The following is a 19,547-nucleotide window of genomic DNA, read 5'->3' as shown; positions in this document are numbered from 1 at the left end:
ATTTGCACATTAACTAGCTCTTCTAATGACTTGTGATAGAATATTAACAAAGGGCTTGATCCTGAATGGTGCTAGGCTGTCAAGGAAGTCAGATCTGCACCTCACAGAAAGCATACTGCACCTTGCACCATCTAGCCCACACCATGCCACAGAGTTTCTGGTTTATTTTGTTGGTATTTACCTGTATTAGAAATAAGTGAACGTGAAAAGACTCTGGTTACTATTTTGACTTCACTATTACCAGCTTTTGAGTGCAGGAACTATAGCTACTTATACGGATGGGCAGTGCCTATCTTGACAGAGACCTGACCTTGGTTACAACATCTTTTGAACCTATCTCTCTTGGCTTTGCAAAAACCAGCTGGAAATCTGACAAGGACATGCTTTCCTGGGAGTCTTCTGACCTCAACGTTTCTGTTCTTATCCAGAAATAGGAACTAGAAAACAAACAAAAACATTTATCTGAACATTTCAGGCCTTTCGCATAATTTTATTCTTCTCTTTATAAAAAGAACAGTACTAGTGACAACAGGTTTTCTATTTCAACCCATACTGCCTGCCAGCCCCTACAGCCAGCTTGAGTCATTTCGGGAGACCTGGACTACATGAATGGCAGTGCTTCCTCCACACAACAGTACGCACGCCCATCTTTTTGTGGCATCACGCTGGACGGTGATGACTTTTGCAACCGCTGGTGACACATCGTGCGTGTCCCCTGCAGCAGGGTGACACAGACTGGACAAGGCAGACGATGGCTTGCTGTCAACTTGGCTCTTCCAGCACGGTTGTAGCCATTAGAAGGGAGTGAAGAGGGAACGACAAGAAGTATCGATGTCCTGAAAGTAATTCAAAGAGACAGGTTGCACTGCCTGGTGCCAATGGCTTTCTAATAAGGAACTTCACTAGTCGCAGACTGGAACATCATTATCCAGAAGGCAATCAGGACTGCCCTCCTGGGAAGCGGCAGTCGTTTCCAGTGTGCAGAGTAGCAAAGAACTTGCCAGATTCCTCTTCACTTACCTCATGGTCATCTAACTCTATATTGCAAGATTTCACTTCGGCTGTTTAATGAGGCCCTGCTCTCCAGGGAAAACCTAATCAAATTATTTTTAATTGGCAGCTTGAATGATCCTGTATGTAGGTGGGGTGCTTAACCCTGTGACAGTCAGCTGGGTCCAAGCTCTCTTTCCAAGTCTTCTGTTGGCCTCCAGTTTCTTGACAAGTTTTCAGCCCCACTGCAGCAATACCATCTCCTTCTGCTCCTTTTTCCTTTCTAAACACTATAACATCCAGCTTTGCCCTCAGACGAAAACGGAGCAGATCATTCCCCTTAGCCTAAACGTGCCAACAGCGCAATGCCAGATAGGCAGACGTTGGACTTATTCAGAGTGGATTTTGCCACACGTTACACACTGAATCTAAGTATGACCAACAGATCTTGAGACTTGGAAATAACACAGGGTTTGGAACAAACAAACATTGCAATCAGTTTACTGGGTTTCAGCAAGTCCTTTTTCCTAGAAACTGGCCTCTTAACAGGATGTCCAAAAGACATGCTTAGGCACAGAAATCAAAAATTGAACTCGTGAGTAGGAAGAACATGGTTTAGTGTGCGAAAGGAGACAAGAATCCCGTTCCTCGCTGTGCTCCCAATCTGCTGCGCAACCTCAGACAAGTTACTTCACCCTTTGTCGGGTTTTCTATTTTTTATGTAGACAGAAACCTCTATGAAAGCTTTTTCAGAAATGTTTGTATCAAGCCTAGCTGGGCCTCAAACTCAGTCATCACTACCGGAACACAAACACGCATACAGACTCTAAGTGCCCCGTGGCAGAAACCCTCCCGGTACAGAGAGCCCTTGCAGGGGCTGCCGTGCAAGAGGCAGGAGGCTGCAGAGATCCAGAGGATTTAAACATAAGCCATGGCATGAATTTCACACTGCCTGTAGTGCCCTTCATGCTACTAAAGCAACACATTAGAAAACTAGCCTAACAGAGAACAGCGAGATACGTGAAAATAACGTGGGTTCTATGACGTAATTGTGTACAAGCTGTATGAAACAAAAGTGAGGCAGCTAATGTTGATCAAGCCTTCCTTTCTGGGCATACCTTTATAAACACACTGCCTTACAGACAAGAGAGTTGAAAAGCAGAAAGAAGCAATCTAAAGCAATCCAAGCAATGTAAAGCTGTACGCAGGGGAGCGTCGTGGTTTAGTTTCAGTCGGCAACTAGGCAGCACGCAGCCGCTCGCTCACCCTTCCCCTCGGTGGGATGGGGGAGAGGATCAGAAGAGTAAAAGTGAGAAAACTCATGGGTTGAGATAAGAACAGTATAATAATAGAAAAAAAAAAAAAAAATAATAATAATAATAATAATAGTAACAAAAAGGAAAATAACAAGAGAGGGAGACAGAAATGAACAAAACCCAGGGAAAAAACAAAAAAACCCAAGTGCTGCAATTGCTCACCACCCACCGACTGACACCCAGCCAGTCCCCGAGCAGCCATTGCTGCCCTGGCCAACTCCCCCAGTTTCTATACTGGGCATGACGCCCTATGGTATGGCATAGCCCTGTGGGCAGTTGGGCTCAGCTCTGCTGGCTGTGCCCCCTCCCAGCTGCTTGTGCACCCGGCAGAGCTGGGGAAGCTGGAAAGTCCTTGCCCAGTGTAAGCACTGCTCAGCAACAACTAAACCATCAGCGTGTTATCAACATTATTCTCATGCTAAATCCAAAGCACAGCACCATACCAGCTACTAGGGAGAAAATTAACTCTGTCCCAGCCAAAACCAGGACAGGGGGAAGAGGGGGTGATCCTGCAGTCCTTGCTCATCTTGTACTTGCTTTGAGCTCCAGACCAAGCCCTCCTACAGCCTCCTTGCAAGATTCTTGAACTACAGCAAAACATGGAGAGTTTAAAAAAAATCCAAAAATCCCTCATAGGATGGAAATAGCTTGCTATATAAAGACCACCCCATTTCAGTAAATGAAAGTAATTTAGAAATAACCAACCGACTGTTACAAATACATGTGCAGAATCTAATTAAGGAAGGCTGTAGAATTAATAGCCTTTGTTTTATCCCGAGCACCTGAAGGGATCCTAAGCAGTGGCCTGAAATGCACTGCTTGGCTTTCTGCATGATAGTTGCTCAGCAGGTATTAAGTTAAAATTACTCACGACAATATAGCAAATGTGACCAGTGTGATCATCAAGCAGAAGATGGACAGAGCACAGCCAATGTAAGTGATGGAGGAGAGGGCCACCTGGTGTTCTCTTGTTAGCTGTACACAAAGAAAAAAAGGAAATAAAAACTATTAATTGATTTATTACACTACAGAACCACAGGTCAGCCCCCCTGCACATAGCGTTTCCTCCTCCATCTGCCCATATATAAGCTGACGTTCGCAATCACTCGCCGCCGTTTCTAACACGGGAAATGAAGAGCCAACTCCAAACTCAGTCCACAGCCAGGGCATCCACATACCCATGGCATTTTGGTTCCCTCTTTTATTTCATGAATCAGTATTTCCTCAGAATAAGTTCGTTTCTCTGCTGCTGCAATATCGTTGAGCCTGAGATTAGAGCAGTTTATTGGGCTGCACAGACAATGTCAGCAATGGGATCTTTCACAGCTCACAGGGCACTTTGTTAACGCTCTCACGCTGCAATAATTTACATCATTGTGCAAATACCAGAAGTGCTTCACAGCGGTGCGAACTGACAAACCAAGATAACCCATAAATCACGGGCCATTTATAGCCCGCTTGTTTTGTTTCATGTATCGTGTTTTCAGCGCCTGTTGAAGGAGCTGGACTGACACCTCCAGAATGGAAAACCACAGAAAAGACCCAGCATGAGCAGTCAGTGTGTTACCCTCTCGCCTCAGCCTCTGTTTTTATCTACAGGCACCTTTTGTAGAAGTAATTTAATTTTCATGAACATTTAGTCTGTAACTCCATAGTGCCTGCCACTAGGATCTATGTTAAAACCTGGATAGATTCAGTGGAGGAGGGACAGTGTGTTTTGACCATTCGTCCCAAATTAATCAAAAGCGTGCTTTAATTTTCCATGCAAGTTCTCATAAAAATGACAAAAAAGCCACACCCAGCAAAGGGAGCCAGGCAGTATTAATATATAATAAGTAGAACAGAGCTAGGCAGGAAAAAGTTTTCTCATCTCAGAAGAATTTTCAAACATTTTTCCTGACTTGATTTTGGATAGAGTTGACATTTTCATAAACTGAACATTTGAAAAAAAATTTGGTCAATCAAAAACTTTTAATTTTGATGCTTGAAGTCCTATGTTTTTATTTCAACGTCTAGTCACTATAAATTAAATCCCTAGCTGCAAACTCATTCAAAATATTTATTTATGCTGAAAAATACTGAAAGGACCAATATATTTTCCAATTTCTTTACAGTAACTCTATGTAATAAAAAAATAATCCTTTCTCACAGTTTGGGATTTTCTATTATTTTTCCCACACACAATAAAAATCATCCCCCCCCCCCCCAAAGTATTTCATCAGAGATTATCAAACCCAACCAGTTCTACCAACAAATTTCCCGTTAAAATTCCTTTTAAAGCAGAGAGATAACATGCCATGTGGTTATGAGAAAAAAAAAAATGGAATACAGACAAACCCGATGTGTTCAGTATGTACATTTTTCTTGTAATTATCTGCCAACAGTATCAGCTCACGTGCAGCAAGTTCTGCAGCAGCAGAGATCGTGGCTCGCTCAGTAATCGGAGAACTATTAAGCAATGCAGCAGCAGCATTGAAAGACAACTGTTGCTATGGTGTTACAGTTCCTAGGAAATATGATGCAGCTCTTTAGTACTTTTTCTCTTTCAGCCAAAGACACATTTCTTTTCCCTGACTTGGATAGCATCAATTACAGAAACAAAAGGGTTCTGTGTGCTGGACCAGCTTAAAAGGTCCATATAATTTCTACAAAAGGGCTCCTATCGTCCCTCATCCCCCAGAGAAGCCATGTCTAGCCATTCTTCACAGATTATTCCTGAAATAGGAATAACTTTTGTGGTAAATTGGGCGGCTTAGAAGTGATTTCCTCATCAGGGATATTCATGTCGCAAACGCATGGACCTTATTTCCTGATTGCTCCAATACACATCCCTTTCTCTTGCAGTTCTACAGAGGGAGGAGGGGAGCAGAGGAAGCTTTTCCAGCTTCAAGTCACTCTGAAATCAGTATTTCTCAGCAGTTCAAGGCTTTCTTTCACTCCTTTCACTCCCAACATCTGCAGCCAGAAAATGTTCCCTACAGAGGTCAAAGCTGCTCGGTGCTCGTTTAGATTTACAGTGGTCTATCACAGTGTTTGCATTGGCAAAGGCAGATAAGATCTGCAAAAGAAAGGCAATGTCTTACTGTCACATACAAGTACCGAAAATACAGGGGATCCATCTAGTGGAAATGGGCAAAAATCAAAGCCTTTGCTTTTTTCCATAATACATCCAAGAGAAGATAACCAGCACAATCACACACACATCTTTTTCTAACTAATTTCTGTCATAACTAGCATGCCTCTAAGAAAGTCTTTCTCCGGGTTTTAGCTCAGACTTCCTCCAGAAACCTCTGCAGGGCAAGACAAGGCATGAATCAAGTTCTCCCAAGTGGAGCCTGTATTACTTGGAAACGAAAAAGGAAGAAAAAAGATCTCTTATCAACAACATGTAGAAGATTCATTCGAACCTAAAATAACCTACACAGGTCCCCACATTTGTGAGCTGGAAATTGCTCTTGCTCTGGTAAACGCAACCAAAATCTGATGGTGCTTTAAGAATGACGCTCTTAAATCAATACCCACATGAGTCTGGTAACAACTATTTCAAAAGCAACGTCGCTGTAGTTCTCATTCTCACCTTGCCTAGCGTGAGGGACAGAAAGCCTGAAGGTAGTTTTGAACCATTTTTTGTTTATTAAGGAAAAGGTGGAGCCTGCGATAGCTGCTCTCAAACTGAACCGTTGGGTTGGAGGGCTGCGGGAGAGCGGTCCCTGTCCACAGCGGCTCCAGCCGGTGAAACCAGCTGCTTTCGGTGGGTGATATGAATCGCAGGGGGAAGGATACAGCATGAAGAGAAGGCCTGGAATGATTTCCAGAGCGGGGAGCCTCGTTTCTCAATAGAGGTATATGGTGCAGGAGAGAAGAGAACTCGTATTCAAAACATCAGGTCTCTACTAACGTCTCAGAGCACAGCTGGATGTTGTGTGTCTATGTTCACATTGTAAGGGATAACAAGCATGCGGTTTTTTAGAAATACCTGGATTGTCAAACCGTTGTGCATCATCAACTAAGAAACAGTTTCCTATAAATTCCAATGCTCTGATACGAGCTGATTTCATCTTACCTCAGCTTGTCTTTCTGAAAATTTTCAGGCTTCGTGCATGACGTGGAATATAAGACACTAATTTGGGATGATCTTGTAGTCAGCAGAAAATGCTAATCAGGCTGTAATGCTATTACTAGAGGAAACAGCATTAAGAAGTACCAAATAAAACATTGAGCAATCTGCAAAGTAGTCCCGTGAGCCTGATTCTCACACTTGTCCCAATCTACATTAAATTATTCTTTTCTTCGAAAAGGTTTTGCTTCTTTGAGTTTATAAGGTCATTCTCTTACTCTGCAGCAAGCTGAAAAGCGAGGAAACGAGCTCTTGCAGTCATGAGCGTTAGTAATCATGAACACTAAAAGACAGATGTTTCTTAGTTGCAGCTTTGACAAACAGTCAAATCACAGATTCGTACTCCATACAAAACTCCCACCCTTTTAGTTTAGGCTGTAGCACCCTTTACCTTACAAGTGCTGCTAATAGCACGGACAAAGATCTGATGGTTTCAGCAGGTACACCCATCTGCGACGTTGTACGCTATCGTCTCACCCTCATTCTCACTCATAAAAGACGTTAGTACGTTGCTCAACATTTTTATTTTGGAAACTCACAGGCAACCGGATGGCCTGAGAAATGATCCTGGAAAGATACCAGTTCAGACCCCAAATATATATTTTTCCTTTATGATGCCATTAATAACACGAAAATGAGTGACATCTAACTCCTCTGTTTAAAAATAACTGCACAGGAAGATGAAAATATATTATTATGATGGGATGGAACTTTTCATCTCTGGAGTATCTGGAAAAGGTCAGTTGAGGCTGAAAGACTTGTTCAGTAGGCCGTACGTGAAAAATTGTTTGATCTGTATCTAGAACAGAAAACCTACTTATTTATGTAACATTAATGAGCAACCGTTTATACAACACGGCACAACAACCCATCAAGCAGCTAAACGGGCTACGGAAACACAAAATAGCAACTGCTCGGCTCAGAGCACCTGGGCCACACAGGGCTCTCTCTGCTCAGTGTCCCCTGCTTTTCGGTGAAATTTGCACCCCTGTCCCTTTTTCTCATTATTCATCTCTCAGGCAGTTGGCTGCACGTTTTCTGCTTTGCAAAGGGGGTACTTTTGTTTTTCTCCAGAGGAAGGGACATTTGGGGGAAGTACTCATCTCAAATGTCCTTCTTCACATACTGCAAAACATCCCTCTGTGCCTGCCTTCAGAGACAACAGGTCAGACAAAGGGCTGAGTTCAAATACTTAAAACAAGGTTTGCCATAGCTGATCCTGAAAGGGTTTGTCCGTATACCAAATTACAACCTCACAATTTAGCCACCAAAAGCAGTAATTTCATTGTCTAAACTACTTTTGAAATTTCCTTTCTGAAAAGCAATTCATCTTCTTCCAAAAAAAGACAAGTTCTTGAACCAAAAAAAGTTTTACAGCCTTAAAAAAATGAGCCCTGCAATCTAAGGACTATATCACACCTATCATTTGTCTTTTAGAGTCACTTACTGGTAGAACACAGAATATGATATTTTTGCATGTGCTTATATGGTGTATACATTTTATGAAACCAAAGTCATTTGTTTACCGGTGGAAATGTAAGACATGACAATTGTATTTTGCCCTAAGTCCAAAGGTAAGAGCAAGTTATATTTTAGCGTCCCTTTTGGTCAGCTTTCCATCTCAAAGAAGCATTCCTACCGTGAAGTTACTTACGATGATGTACGGTTTTTACCCTGTGTATCGAACCGCCTGAGATCTGCCGGGAGACGGTCAGCCGCTGGCCTGGGCTGAAATCCACTCTCAAACCCTCCTGGCAAAGGCTGAAACAACATCTAACCAGACATTGCTTGGGGGAGGGAAGGGAGGAGAGGTAGGGGTGAAAAATTAAGGCTCAGCCAACCCTATTGAAGCTGCACCTTTAAAATGCAATCTGAATCCAATTAAGAAAAGGATGAATAATTAACTTTGGCAGCCTGAGTGTTTCAGAGACATTAAAACGCTGGCCTTGGCTGATGAAGCTAATGGTTTTAATTGCCTCCAGAAAGGCTGCTGAAATTCAATTTCAGTCCAGTGAGGCCTTTATTTATATATTAAATAATAATAACAATACAAATCTCTGTTTTCCTTCAGCTTGCCAAGCACTTTGTTAGGTACATAACATTATGGTTTTTTTCAGATTAACATCTGTGTTTAGTTCAGAAGGCTCAGTCTCCTCACTGAGACCACAAGAACCATTTTGGTGGGGCCATACCTCATGGCACTGCACTAGCACTACTCACAGAAAGAAAAGTCTAACTTGAATCAGAGACTTCTTTTATCGACCCACAATGTACCAGATACCACAAGTTTAGAGAAAAAAAAGCCTCTGAGAGTCACGCTTTGCAGCGCAATCGTCTTTATCAGCCGTTTCCAGCAGAACCGCTTTTGAATTCCCATCCTCTATTAACTGCACAACTCCTAGTGCTCAGCAATAAAGTGCCATGAAGGGGGCTTTTCAGGATTAAAGGAAGGTTTTCCTACAGCCAGCCCAGCCTGGTGGCTGCTTATTTAAAACTTTTCACTGTGACATGAAAAATTTAGAATTTTCCAAATATCTCTGCCAAGGTATTAATTAGTATTTTTAAAAGCCCACGTCGTCTTTTAAAGTAGTTCTGGGCAAGATGTCATCAAACAGTAGGTAATCTGCTCATTACAAATCGCACACAGCAAGTTTGCAGTTCAAATGAAGCCTGAAGGAAGCATGGCAGGGAGGAAGGACTCAATTTGTGAAGTGGTACCAAATTATAAGAAAGTTTGGGGAGCAGAAAAGCGGATATTTGCAAGTTCTTCCTCATGTCTCTTTTTGTGTAGCACAAAGCAGCGTGGTTTTTCCTGCCTTCGTTTCAGGCCTAAGACTCGCAGTGTTTCCCAAGAAGTGTTAAATGCTATCTTTACAGCAGACGATCCTCCGTGGAACTGAAGGAGCTACTTTTGCCCATATGCCTAAGACTTGTCCATCTGTTCTCTAGTTTCTCTTCCAGCAAGAGCAGACTCGTCCTGTTCTCCAATTAAGAGCCAAACCGAAGTCCATTAGAGAGGGCTATGAGGAGAATAAAACCCAGCGTGGGTCCAGCCGGCTCTTGCAGGCAGAGAAGCAACGGTCTCTTGCCAGACTCCGAGTCTGAGATTTTTCAGAGTGGTTGAGGATAACTAAATACCCAGCTCCCAGGAAAATTAAGTGAAAATTAGTACGTCTGTCTCCCTTATCCAGGCTTGGGCTTTGATTCAGAAACGTCCATTTCGATTCAGGACTGCGGCTAGCTGTGGCTGGCACCGCTGCCCACAGTCTCCAGGTACCCAGCCCTGAATTCCCCCTACACCGTGCTTTGGGGAGAAAGGGCATAAAAAGGCCAATGCAGGAGACAGACTGAACTCAAGAGTACAGAATGATTAAATTTAAAGATATTCAGTTAAAGATAACAGGGATGCATAAAGGTTTTTTCATATCATAACATTTTTGTCCCGCATGGGGAAATCCTTTAGTCAGCAAGAAGAGCCAGCTGCCAAATGGCTCAGTGCTTTCATTTTCACCATGGAAAGGCGGTGTATGTTATTTGTTAAGTATTCTGATTAAAAGAGTCCTGTTTCATGCTCCTCAAACAAAAGAGCTCTTTTGACCACTATAGTGCTCTTAAATATTTGTGCTTTTCCAAAATGAAAAGTCATTTTTTGTTCTCCTCTGCTGAGTGAAATTCAGTAATTGCCAAAGAACTCCCTAAGGAGTTTGAGGGGTTTAGTGTCCTGCAGCATTAGTCCAACTTTTTCCACATAATTCTACGGGATTAAGGACAGAATCAGAGTCTCCCATTTCCTCCCATCAAAATCAACAGAGCTGCACTGGCATAGGAATGGAATAGCAAAAGAACGAACAACGGCTCTGAGCTAAAAATCAAGATCAGTGCTCAATTTTCAGGAAAGATGAGCGCGAGCAAAGTAAGGACAAAAGAAATATGATGCACAATCATACTGTGACCACATCAGCGAGATGTGCTCCTCCATGGGGGCAACATTCACTGTGATAAAATGAGGGGGAAGCGGATAGAGTGAGAAAGAGCAAAGAAAGTTTACACAGCAATGCTAGAATAAACACATCGGCTGATTTATCTTTGTTCATCTGATGGGTAAGGGCTGTCTAAACTGTCTGCAGAGATCCCTTCAGTTAAATAAACTGTCAATGGTAATAAACAAGGACCAAAAAAATTGCAATGCCTATCCAATTTTTAAATATGCAACACAAAAGAAAAATTACTGGACTAAGGCATTATTCTTTTTATGCTCCCAGCAATGAAAAGCATGCTGAGAACAGTAATTATATTAAAATTACAAAACAGCAGAAATCGGAGAATGCCACATTATTTCCATTTCATTGTCCTATTAGAGTATATAATCTGAACCTCAGCTGGCTGAAGAATTTAAGAAAAAAGGTTATGATTTCAGACTGCTATTTTAATGCCCCCTGAGTGCAATGCTTGATTAATAACTGCAACATTAGATTTAGGAAAACAATGCTCCAAACTTATAAATTACACACCTATGCCCCATATTTTTAATGCATTTGACAATATTAGGACATTTTCAAAACAGCCTTTATAAACACAAATAGATGCACTTTGTTCTCAGTCTGACATATGTTGTCAAAACTTGCTGTCAAACTCAGCTATAACAGTGAAAAATAAAATAAGAACACACATTTTGCCCCAAAGAAGAAATTTGGGATGTCTTTCCTTTTGTAAATAGAACCCCACAGCCAAAACCTCAAGCCTTTTCAAAATCATGGGCTCCCTACAGATGCTATGAGTTGTCTCTATAGCTCCAGCTGCAAGAACAGAAGTTTTTAAATATTTTTCCCTTTATAAATGTTCCTCTGCTTTCAAGCCCATTGGAGAGCAGCTTGACCCGTATTGATTGAGCCTCCCTTCTGAATTATGGAACAAGAGCTACAAATGGGATGAAAAACAAAGTAATTTCTAGCTTTAGAAACGCAGAAAATGTGTTTAAAACCTGAACCATTTCTACCACAGATTGTACGACGCTATTACTTTGCTGGAACGTCCATCCACATGTGAACTTTATACTGGTCATTTTTGTATCCTCACAGTTGGAAAAGACAGAAAGAGGAAAAAAACAGGGAAAAAAAACAATTTAAGAAAATGGTCTAGGAGCCATAAATATTACAGTTGTGTCCTGCTTTGGTCACCTGGGGGAGGGGGACCCAAACCCTAAACTCTTTTGCTGTGGGAGACAATGGTTTCCCCTTTAAAAGGATTTTTGAACTCTGGGTCCCCAGGTGTCCACCATCCTTTTGCTGAAATGACATTTATGTGGCAGATGGTACAAATAGCCTGGCATGCTTTGTAGTTGTTGGATCACTATAAAAATAAAAACTGCCAGATGGCTGGCATGTTTCCTGGCAGGAGCATAGGGCCCCACTGACTGATGAGAGGAAGTAAAGCTGCCCAAAATAAAATAAGAGTGTCTGAATTTTCTTTGGAGTGCTTTTGAATCGTGGCTTACTCCGTGTTGGGTTTGATTCCTGCTGTCTAGGAAGCACCTTGTGGCACCCCTCCATCCGACGGCACCGCTCACGTCTCTCCTCCCCGTTTCGTCCGTCCCTCCCGCCCCAGGACGGGTGCCTCTCCACCAGCCGTTCCCACCCGCAGCGGGAGGCGGCGCGGGGTGCTGGGTGCAGGAGGTGATGTTGCAGGTCGAGATCTGCCCAGGCTCTGTGCCAGCGGAGGGTGCCAGCCTGGGGGAACATCTCATCTCCCATCCGCTGCTGTTCCTACCCAGGTTCAAGCCCGCGGCACAGCGGAGGACGGTCGCGCTGCAGGAAAGCCACCACAGGGAACGTATCACCCTGGGTGCCCTCTACTTGGACCTTCTCCAGAAGAAGCAAACATAAACCAGGGTAAACACGTCAAACTAAACGGATTATTTCTTCTTCCTACCGCGGCTATATTAATGCACCGTTGTCTCCCTAACTGTAACATGGCAGGGCAGCTGGCAGCACGGGTTTGTTCTGACCGCAGCGAGCACCGGGTGAGGCAAACCTGGAGCACAGTTCTGTGGATTAAGGAAGGAGAAAGACAGACACGAGCCCCCGAGAGTGCAGCTTTAGCCGTGATTTGCTATGAGGGACTTTTTTACTCTACCTCAGTTTCCCCCATCGGAAAGAGAAGCTTGATCAGAGCAACGAGTCTCCCAGGGGAGGAGTGCACGAATTAATTAATATCTGCACAACTACTCTGAAGGTCCCACTGACACATTTTGTTGGGGAGATGCAATTGTAAAATTCTCAATCTTACTAACTTGATCAGAGTTGTGAAAAGACAACTCAACCGAGTTTCCAAATTCTGATTGCGTTCTGATTGCGTGCTGATCGCTAAAAATTCCAGAATTTAAACTTTTCCTTTGTGACATCTCTTTCTCAATTTCTTTCTCTGAAATATTAGAATAAAAATGCTTTTTCACCTCAGCAGATTTCAGTCTCTGGAGATTACTTCCAGCTGGCATACAGTAGAATAGTGACTGAATTAATCTAACCTGTTTTGAGTAAAGATCAAGAAGAAAAATCACGAACTCACAGCTTGCTCCTAAGAACTTCCTTGCATTTCTATGCTCCCTGGAAATTAGACCCACCTGACAGTCTGCTCCATAAACGTCTACAATTTGTCAGCATTCCTCATCTCACAATACTTCAAGCATTCAAGAGAAAGCGCTGTCAGATGCAAGATACCTTACAATTTTGTTCCTATGAATGTCTCACTGAAACAAAATGAAATCCACGTGAGACATTGCAATGCCTCCCCAAGCCAGGCGCATACGTTATTAACATAGTTCTGTACCTTATCATAAAATTGCAACGATAAAGAATCTTGAGAATACATAAAGGCATTTATGCCCACAAGAAATGCACAAACTGCGTAAATGTATAGAGGGATCTGGTGGGTACGGGTGGAGGTGTGAAAAGGAGCTGGACCGGTGCTGGCAGGAAGGGAGGCACTGGGGCAGGTTCACAGTGCGTCAAAGCTGACAAGGTCTGGATCATGCTGTTGTTCCGTACGTGGAAAAAGCTAGACTTAACCATGTGAAGGAACAAAGAGAGGGAGTTAAGTGAGGAGATTCTTGCTCGAATTTAGCATGACTCAGAAGAAAAAGTCACCATCCTTGACAAATAGTTATCATACAAGCTCAGCTCTCTGGTCATTAGAAATGCTCATCCACAAGTATTTGCGTGGCAAGTTACTTCTGAGGAAGGTCATTTATTTTCGGTATTTGTCGCTTAGAGACACCTTGGCTTTTTCTGAACTCAGAGAGCATGCCGTATTCTCCAGTTGTGAACAGCAAACTCTTTTAAAAACTGCAGTGTCTCATTAATGGAAAGTTTATGGTTTGGGGTTTTTTTTTAAGCAAAAAGAAAATCAATCTCGTGAAGAGGAGCTGAGAGAGTCAGAGCACTTACTGCAATGAAGCGGTCTCAAGAGTTCATGGATTTCCACAGCAACAGTGTTCTCCCTAGGGATGCTCTCCCAGGTCTGAAGCTGCTGCATACATACTGGTCTGTGTTACCCCTCTTTAGAATTGTCGATATCGCCCTCTTTTTTTTTTTTTTTTTATTGTTTTCTGTGCATCTGCCTGCCTTTCTGCAAGGGCTGGCAGAACTATTCATACCTGGGTTGACTGTTCTGCTGACTGGTGCCTTAGGGTAAAGGCTGTTATGGTACCCTGGAGAGGACGTCTGCCTGTCTGTGCTACCCCGAGAGCTGCATTTATCCCTAGGATGGGGAGAAAGGGAAATGATACTTTCCATAGGAGAATGGAAGTATAAAGCACGCAAAGTAGAAGTGCCGTCAAGAATGAAGTCACTTTTTTGTACCAAAATACAGCTTTTGATGAAAACCTCTCCAGTTTTCAGGCAATCCATTTCCAATAATTTACATTTTTCATGAAAAGCAGACCCCTTTTTGTAAGAAACAGAATCTAGACAAAAAATAAACGTTCTGTCAAAAATAGTGTTCATGTGGAAAAATTTCATCCAGTTCTATTTATACGGCCACAGATATATAATAGCTATATAAATAGAACTGTTCAAATGTGGGCAGTTGCATACTCCCACCCTCTCTTTTTCTTGTCTCATATTATCTGTGAACACCATTTATGAAAAGAAAAATAAAATATACAAAAGTTCAAGATCAAATATAACATCATTGCAACAATTTCTTAGAGCACTGACAATCTAGTATTCCAACGGGTGATTTATATGGGTCCTTTGAACCTTGGCTCATGAATTTCAGAACATGGTGAATAAACATGTATATATGTTTAAAATCCACAGCATTTTAACATTTACTTAACAGGGTTCCAAGGACGCCTGGGAGAAGTTTCCAACTGTCTAGTTGATTCGGTAGGCTCTATTGCTTAGACATGTGAAACAAATACTTAGCAAATGTTTTAGGAATTTGTAACTGAGCACAGTCTGCTTGTATAGCTCAAAAGCCAGGCAGCTTGTCTTTGCTCGAATCTTAACTTCATGCCAATTACACAATGAAGATACTGATTTTTTTCACTGGTTAAAAAAAAATGACTACCACAAGATAATGCTAAACAGTCAATTTAAAGGGTATATCTTAGTCAAAGACTTGGGATGAGATCGTCTGATGAACTCCGAGAGAGGGACTACACAATAGCCAAAGGAGAGGAACTGGAATTAAAGCACGTTGAAGGGACGACATCCTTCATTGGACTCAGGCAATATTACCTGAGTCCCCACATGGGCCCACTCTCATTGCCACCTCGCTGGAACATCGAGCTGGCACAGGCGGTGGGAGGGCAGGGCAAAGCAGCCGCGTCGAGGCGTAGGCCAGGTTCATCGCTCTGCAGACCAGTGAACCCAAATTTCTCCATGCTACAATGCATTTATAAATTCTGCCACTTGAGGTGCATGCAAAAATTGGTTTTAGGTGAACTTTAAGAGCTTAGAAATGAATGAATATTTTCTACCTAGCCTGCACCATCTTCCATTGAAAGCTGCAGCAAGCATTTCAAATTCTCATGGATTTGCACTAGGAACATACAGACTTTATACTGGAAATACTCCTATCACCTTTCAGCATTTCACTTTTCCTGCCACAAATTTATAAATTCCCTTCTTTTTTTTGTTCAGAAATGGGGTTTTAGGTGGAAGCGGTCAAAATACAACAGAAAATGATGGGAACTAAGTTTCATTTAAAAAAACCCAACTATTTTATACAGGCGTTTACAGTACTATGTCACATAGGTAATGTTTTTATGCATGAGAGTGACTAGGTCTGTGCGTCTCACACATCCACGTAACATCTCAGCAGCACTTTTGTTTTGTTTGCTGAATTATCATAAAGAAAAAAAAAGCAATGCAAAAACATTCCACGCAAACTTTGGCAGATGCAAATGAATTAAACCAATAAGTTAGGAAGGGAGAAAATATTGAAAATAGAACCATTAAACAACTGTGAGGAACCGGACAGTCCATTCACGTCCAGCCTTTCCTAGTTACGCATTTCAGATCTCTTTAGGAAAGCTTGATTCCAAAGACTTTGATATAAAAAAATCTTTGATATTAGAACTTATTGCAGCATCTCATTAATCATTACAATCTCAAATCTGTTTATTTTAAAGTTAGACCTTTCAGAACTATTCCCCGGTGGAAAATCGACTAATCTTTCACTGGCATTTAATTGGTGGACACCCTGTTTAATCCTGGCTAAATCCCTGTACACTGCTCTTTAAAACAGGGTTAATAATAGTGCATTTCTGCCATTCTACTTTTGTCTCACAAGATGGGAAGCTCTTCAGGCAAAGCTGCACTTTATGATGAGTATGAAATGTTCCTAGAAAAATAATACTCGGAAACTAGCTGGGGTCATTAGGTGCTTTACAAGTAATAAAGATAATAATGGTTAGATAAAAACTGGGTGACCTGAACAGGATACCCCCATCTTCAAATGGTTAGGCTAATACAAAGGGCTGTGGGTATTTTAATTAAGCTCTTCGGGTAGCGGACCATCTTGTTCTAAACTGTGACCCTGACTTCCATGGCATTACACTGTCTAACCAGGATTACCGTGTGAGCAGCTGTGCTAACAGTGTTACTGAACCAGTAACTCCTGCTAGCAGTCTGGGATGATTCATTCCTTGAAAAGACTTCAGAGCTGCTCAGTGGTACAACCCTGATTAGAGTTGCCCTACGCTGCAAGGTCCCTTTTGTATCTATGCAGGAACCTCTGTGCCGCCCTCACGAGCACGTGCAGCCCATCCTGCAGCAGTAGCTGTCTTGGCAAAGCTACCGTCTAAAAGAAGAGCAAACCCATCATTCAAACCAATTAACAGGAGCCCGAGACGTGGCCGTACAGTCAATGCATCCACGCCAACAGAGCTGACAAAACCCCTCTAGCTGTACCACAGAGGACACCGCGCTTGTTAGCAGCACACAGTGATAAATGTGACAGTAGGACTCCTACTGTCCTCCTGAAGCTCTTCTTCAGTCTGTTAATTTATATTGTTAGGATGGTGTCTGTAGAAGGCTGAGAATGTGCCAGAGAGTAAAAATTTGGCGGACAAGTAGTATACATATTTCTTTAAATGTATGGTTTGTACATTATTTCAATTATACAGTCATTATTTATTAACCAAGGGTTGTCCGCGCAGGGCTTCATCGCTACCTCCATTGGATCCCCCCCGACAGTAGCACACCCAAATAACGCAGTAAAAAGATATTTCTCATGCTCATGGCAGTGCTGTCTGTTTGTCTGCTAAGATCTGGGATGGGGTTGACCTTGCCTGGTGCTGAGTTTTGTAGAGGAGGTCCTTCAGCAGGCACAAACCAGCACTTCACCTGCAAGGAGCAGACACTCTGCTCCATCTCTGAGGAAACCTCAGGGCATCGTAAGGTATCATGATGAGAAGAATATGTCTAGTAAGGAGAGCAACATGTTCGCCATCAAAGCTTCATCTGAAACCACTGATGAGTATAAATAGCAAGTATAAGGTCCTGGGTAAACAGGGAAAGTGTCACATTCCAGCTGAAAAGAGGCTTCTTTTGGACAAAGGAACTGAGCATAGAGAAAACTATACATAAGGTGTTAACTCTCAACTCTAAAGCATCGTTTTCTTTCTCATGCTCCTTCTACACAAGCCCCTGCTTGGCAACAAGGTGAAGAAACAGCAGTGGGGAGGCACTTGGAAAGCTGGCAGAGACAATGGTAGGGGCCAGCTGGCAGCAGAGCTTGCTTCACATGGAGTTCAAGCTTGGCTGTTCATATTCCACAATTCTAGTTACCAAAACCCTTAAACAGCCACATCTCGGCTGCCTCTGTCTTGAAAACGAATCATAAAAGCTAGGGTCATCTGTACAATGCCCTCTAGTGCTTTTCCTGCCTAGTACTTTAAGAAATCATGCCAAAAGGGTGAGAATAAAGTAAAGAGAATTCCCACCTACCACAGATGTGTTTCATTTCATGCTCCATTTCAGTTCCCAAAAGTTTTATAAAATAAATATAGTCAAGAAGTATTAAAACATCATCCCAGAAAGCAAGATGTGGAATAAATCTGAGCTGGGCAAAAATGAGCCCAGTTCCAATCACTTACTGATGTGGTGTGAGGATGCAACTGATGTATTTATGCTTCATTTTTAACAGACAGATGTACTCCTTTGCTTAATCTCACCTTCAGAGGCACCACTTGCATCAGAATGGCGAAGTTAGTGAGGTGGTTACAAAGACACACTGAGTAGTTGAGGTCCCCGCTCTCACGCACACAACCTTCATTAGACCAAACACCAGTTCCATTGCTGCAAAGCACACAAAAATGGAACATAATCTCTATCAAAATGCATCTTATCAGGTTAATTTGACATGCATTGTACTGTACAGGAGATTAAAAGTTTTGAAAGCCATCTCAGGCTGGAGCATCCACAAACACTGCCGGTGTCTTCTCAATTCCATCATGAAAATCGTTACGGAAAATATTGACCGGAACAGGGCCCAGATCAGACCTCTACACGAATGTCTCTAGAGATTTCTTCCCCGTTTTATAACCAATGAATGATAACTACATTTTTTCTTTACATTGTGCAACCCATTTATGGCATCTCACCTAGACCCAAATTTCTATATTCTGAGAACTATAATATCAGATGAGTCAATAATCTTGCGGAAGTCAAAAAAGTCAGTGTATCATAGCTGCTGCCTCTCCCTTGTCCACTATCCCACTCGTCCTGTCAAAGAAAGTAATTCTGACTGACTGAGCGTGATTTCTAGTGACCCATCCGTGTCAACTGGGTTTTGTCACTTCGTCCTCAGGGGTAGCAAGAGCAGCTCCTGCTCCGCTGCGGATATGGCTGGGCTGGCCGTGTGGCCTGGTCCCAGGGCTGCGCAGGAGAGCGATCCTCATGAGTTTGCTTCTTCCTGGAGCCAGGGAAACCCCGAAACCCCTGTGCAATCACAGCCCTGCAGTGCAGTGGGGACATGGAACCCACAGTCACATATCCGGGGGGGCTCCATGGGCTGAGGCACTCTAGGTCACCCACCCAAACTGCCTGCTTCTCAACCATTTATTACTTTTTATATTATTCTGGGTCCTGAAGCTAGACTGAGTGATCTCTACTGTTCTTGGTGCTTATTCTAAAGACAGGTATTACCTCACCCTTCCTCTGTCCTTTGGGACCTCCTTGAGTTCTCAAAGAGAGTCTGTCATAGGTCAGAAACGAATTGCTTATTCTTTAACTACTATGCACTAGGGAATAAGACCATCTTGACACAAATAAAACTCATTTGGAAGGACAGATTTCATATTTCAGTTTCTGTCCTGAGGCAAAGCCTCAATGGCTCAAGCCTCAATGGAAAACAGTACAGGAACAATGCCCCAGCCATATTAATTTGCTTCATTAAAATCTGTTTCTAATTTATTGTAATTTGTGAGTAACCATAACAACGAGTAACTGCCAACAGCTGGGAGGGTTCAACATACTTGAAACAAAACTTCAATAAAACAATTACAGTGACCTTCCCATGTGCATGCCAGATAGGAGGGATCACAGCATTGCGGGCCATTGCTGCATCAATTAGGCTTATACCGTTACGGCTCAAAAACTGTTAATCCTCATGAAATT

The 19,547-nt window shown here is 42.5% G+C and overlaps 1 protein-coding gene across 2 annotated transcripts in view; it reads right to left on the bottom strand.

Moving 5' to 3' along the window:
* ADGRD1 (adhesion G protein-coupled receptor D1) overlaps window positions 1–19,547 on the bottom strand; it is a 158,739-nt gene that overhangs the window by 51,442 nt on the left and 87,750 nt on the right. For both annotated transcript variants that reach the window (XM_075516143.1, XM_075516144.1), the window contains 2 exons: window positions 18,104–18,227; window positions 3,178–3,281 (listed from right to left, as the gene is read on the bottom strand). In XM_075516143.1, coding sequence (XP_075372258.1) covers window positions 3,178–3,281; window positions 18,104–18,227 — 228 coding nt within the window. The remainder of the gene's footprint in view (window positions 1–3,177; window positions 3,282–18,103; window positions 18,228–19,547) is intronic.

Source organism: Mycteria americana, chromosome 13 (genome assembly GCF_035582795.1).
Source record: "Mycteria americana isolate JAX WOST 10 ecotype Jacksonville Zoo and Gardens chromosome 13, USCA_MyAme_1.0, whole genome shotgun sequence".
NCBI classification, from domain to species: Eukaryota; Metazoa; Chordata; class Aves; order Ciconiiformes; family Ciconiidae; genus Mycteria; species Mycteria americana.
This window is presented reverse-complemented; position numbering and strand designations above follow the sequence as displayed.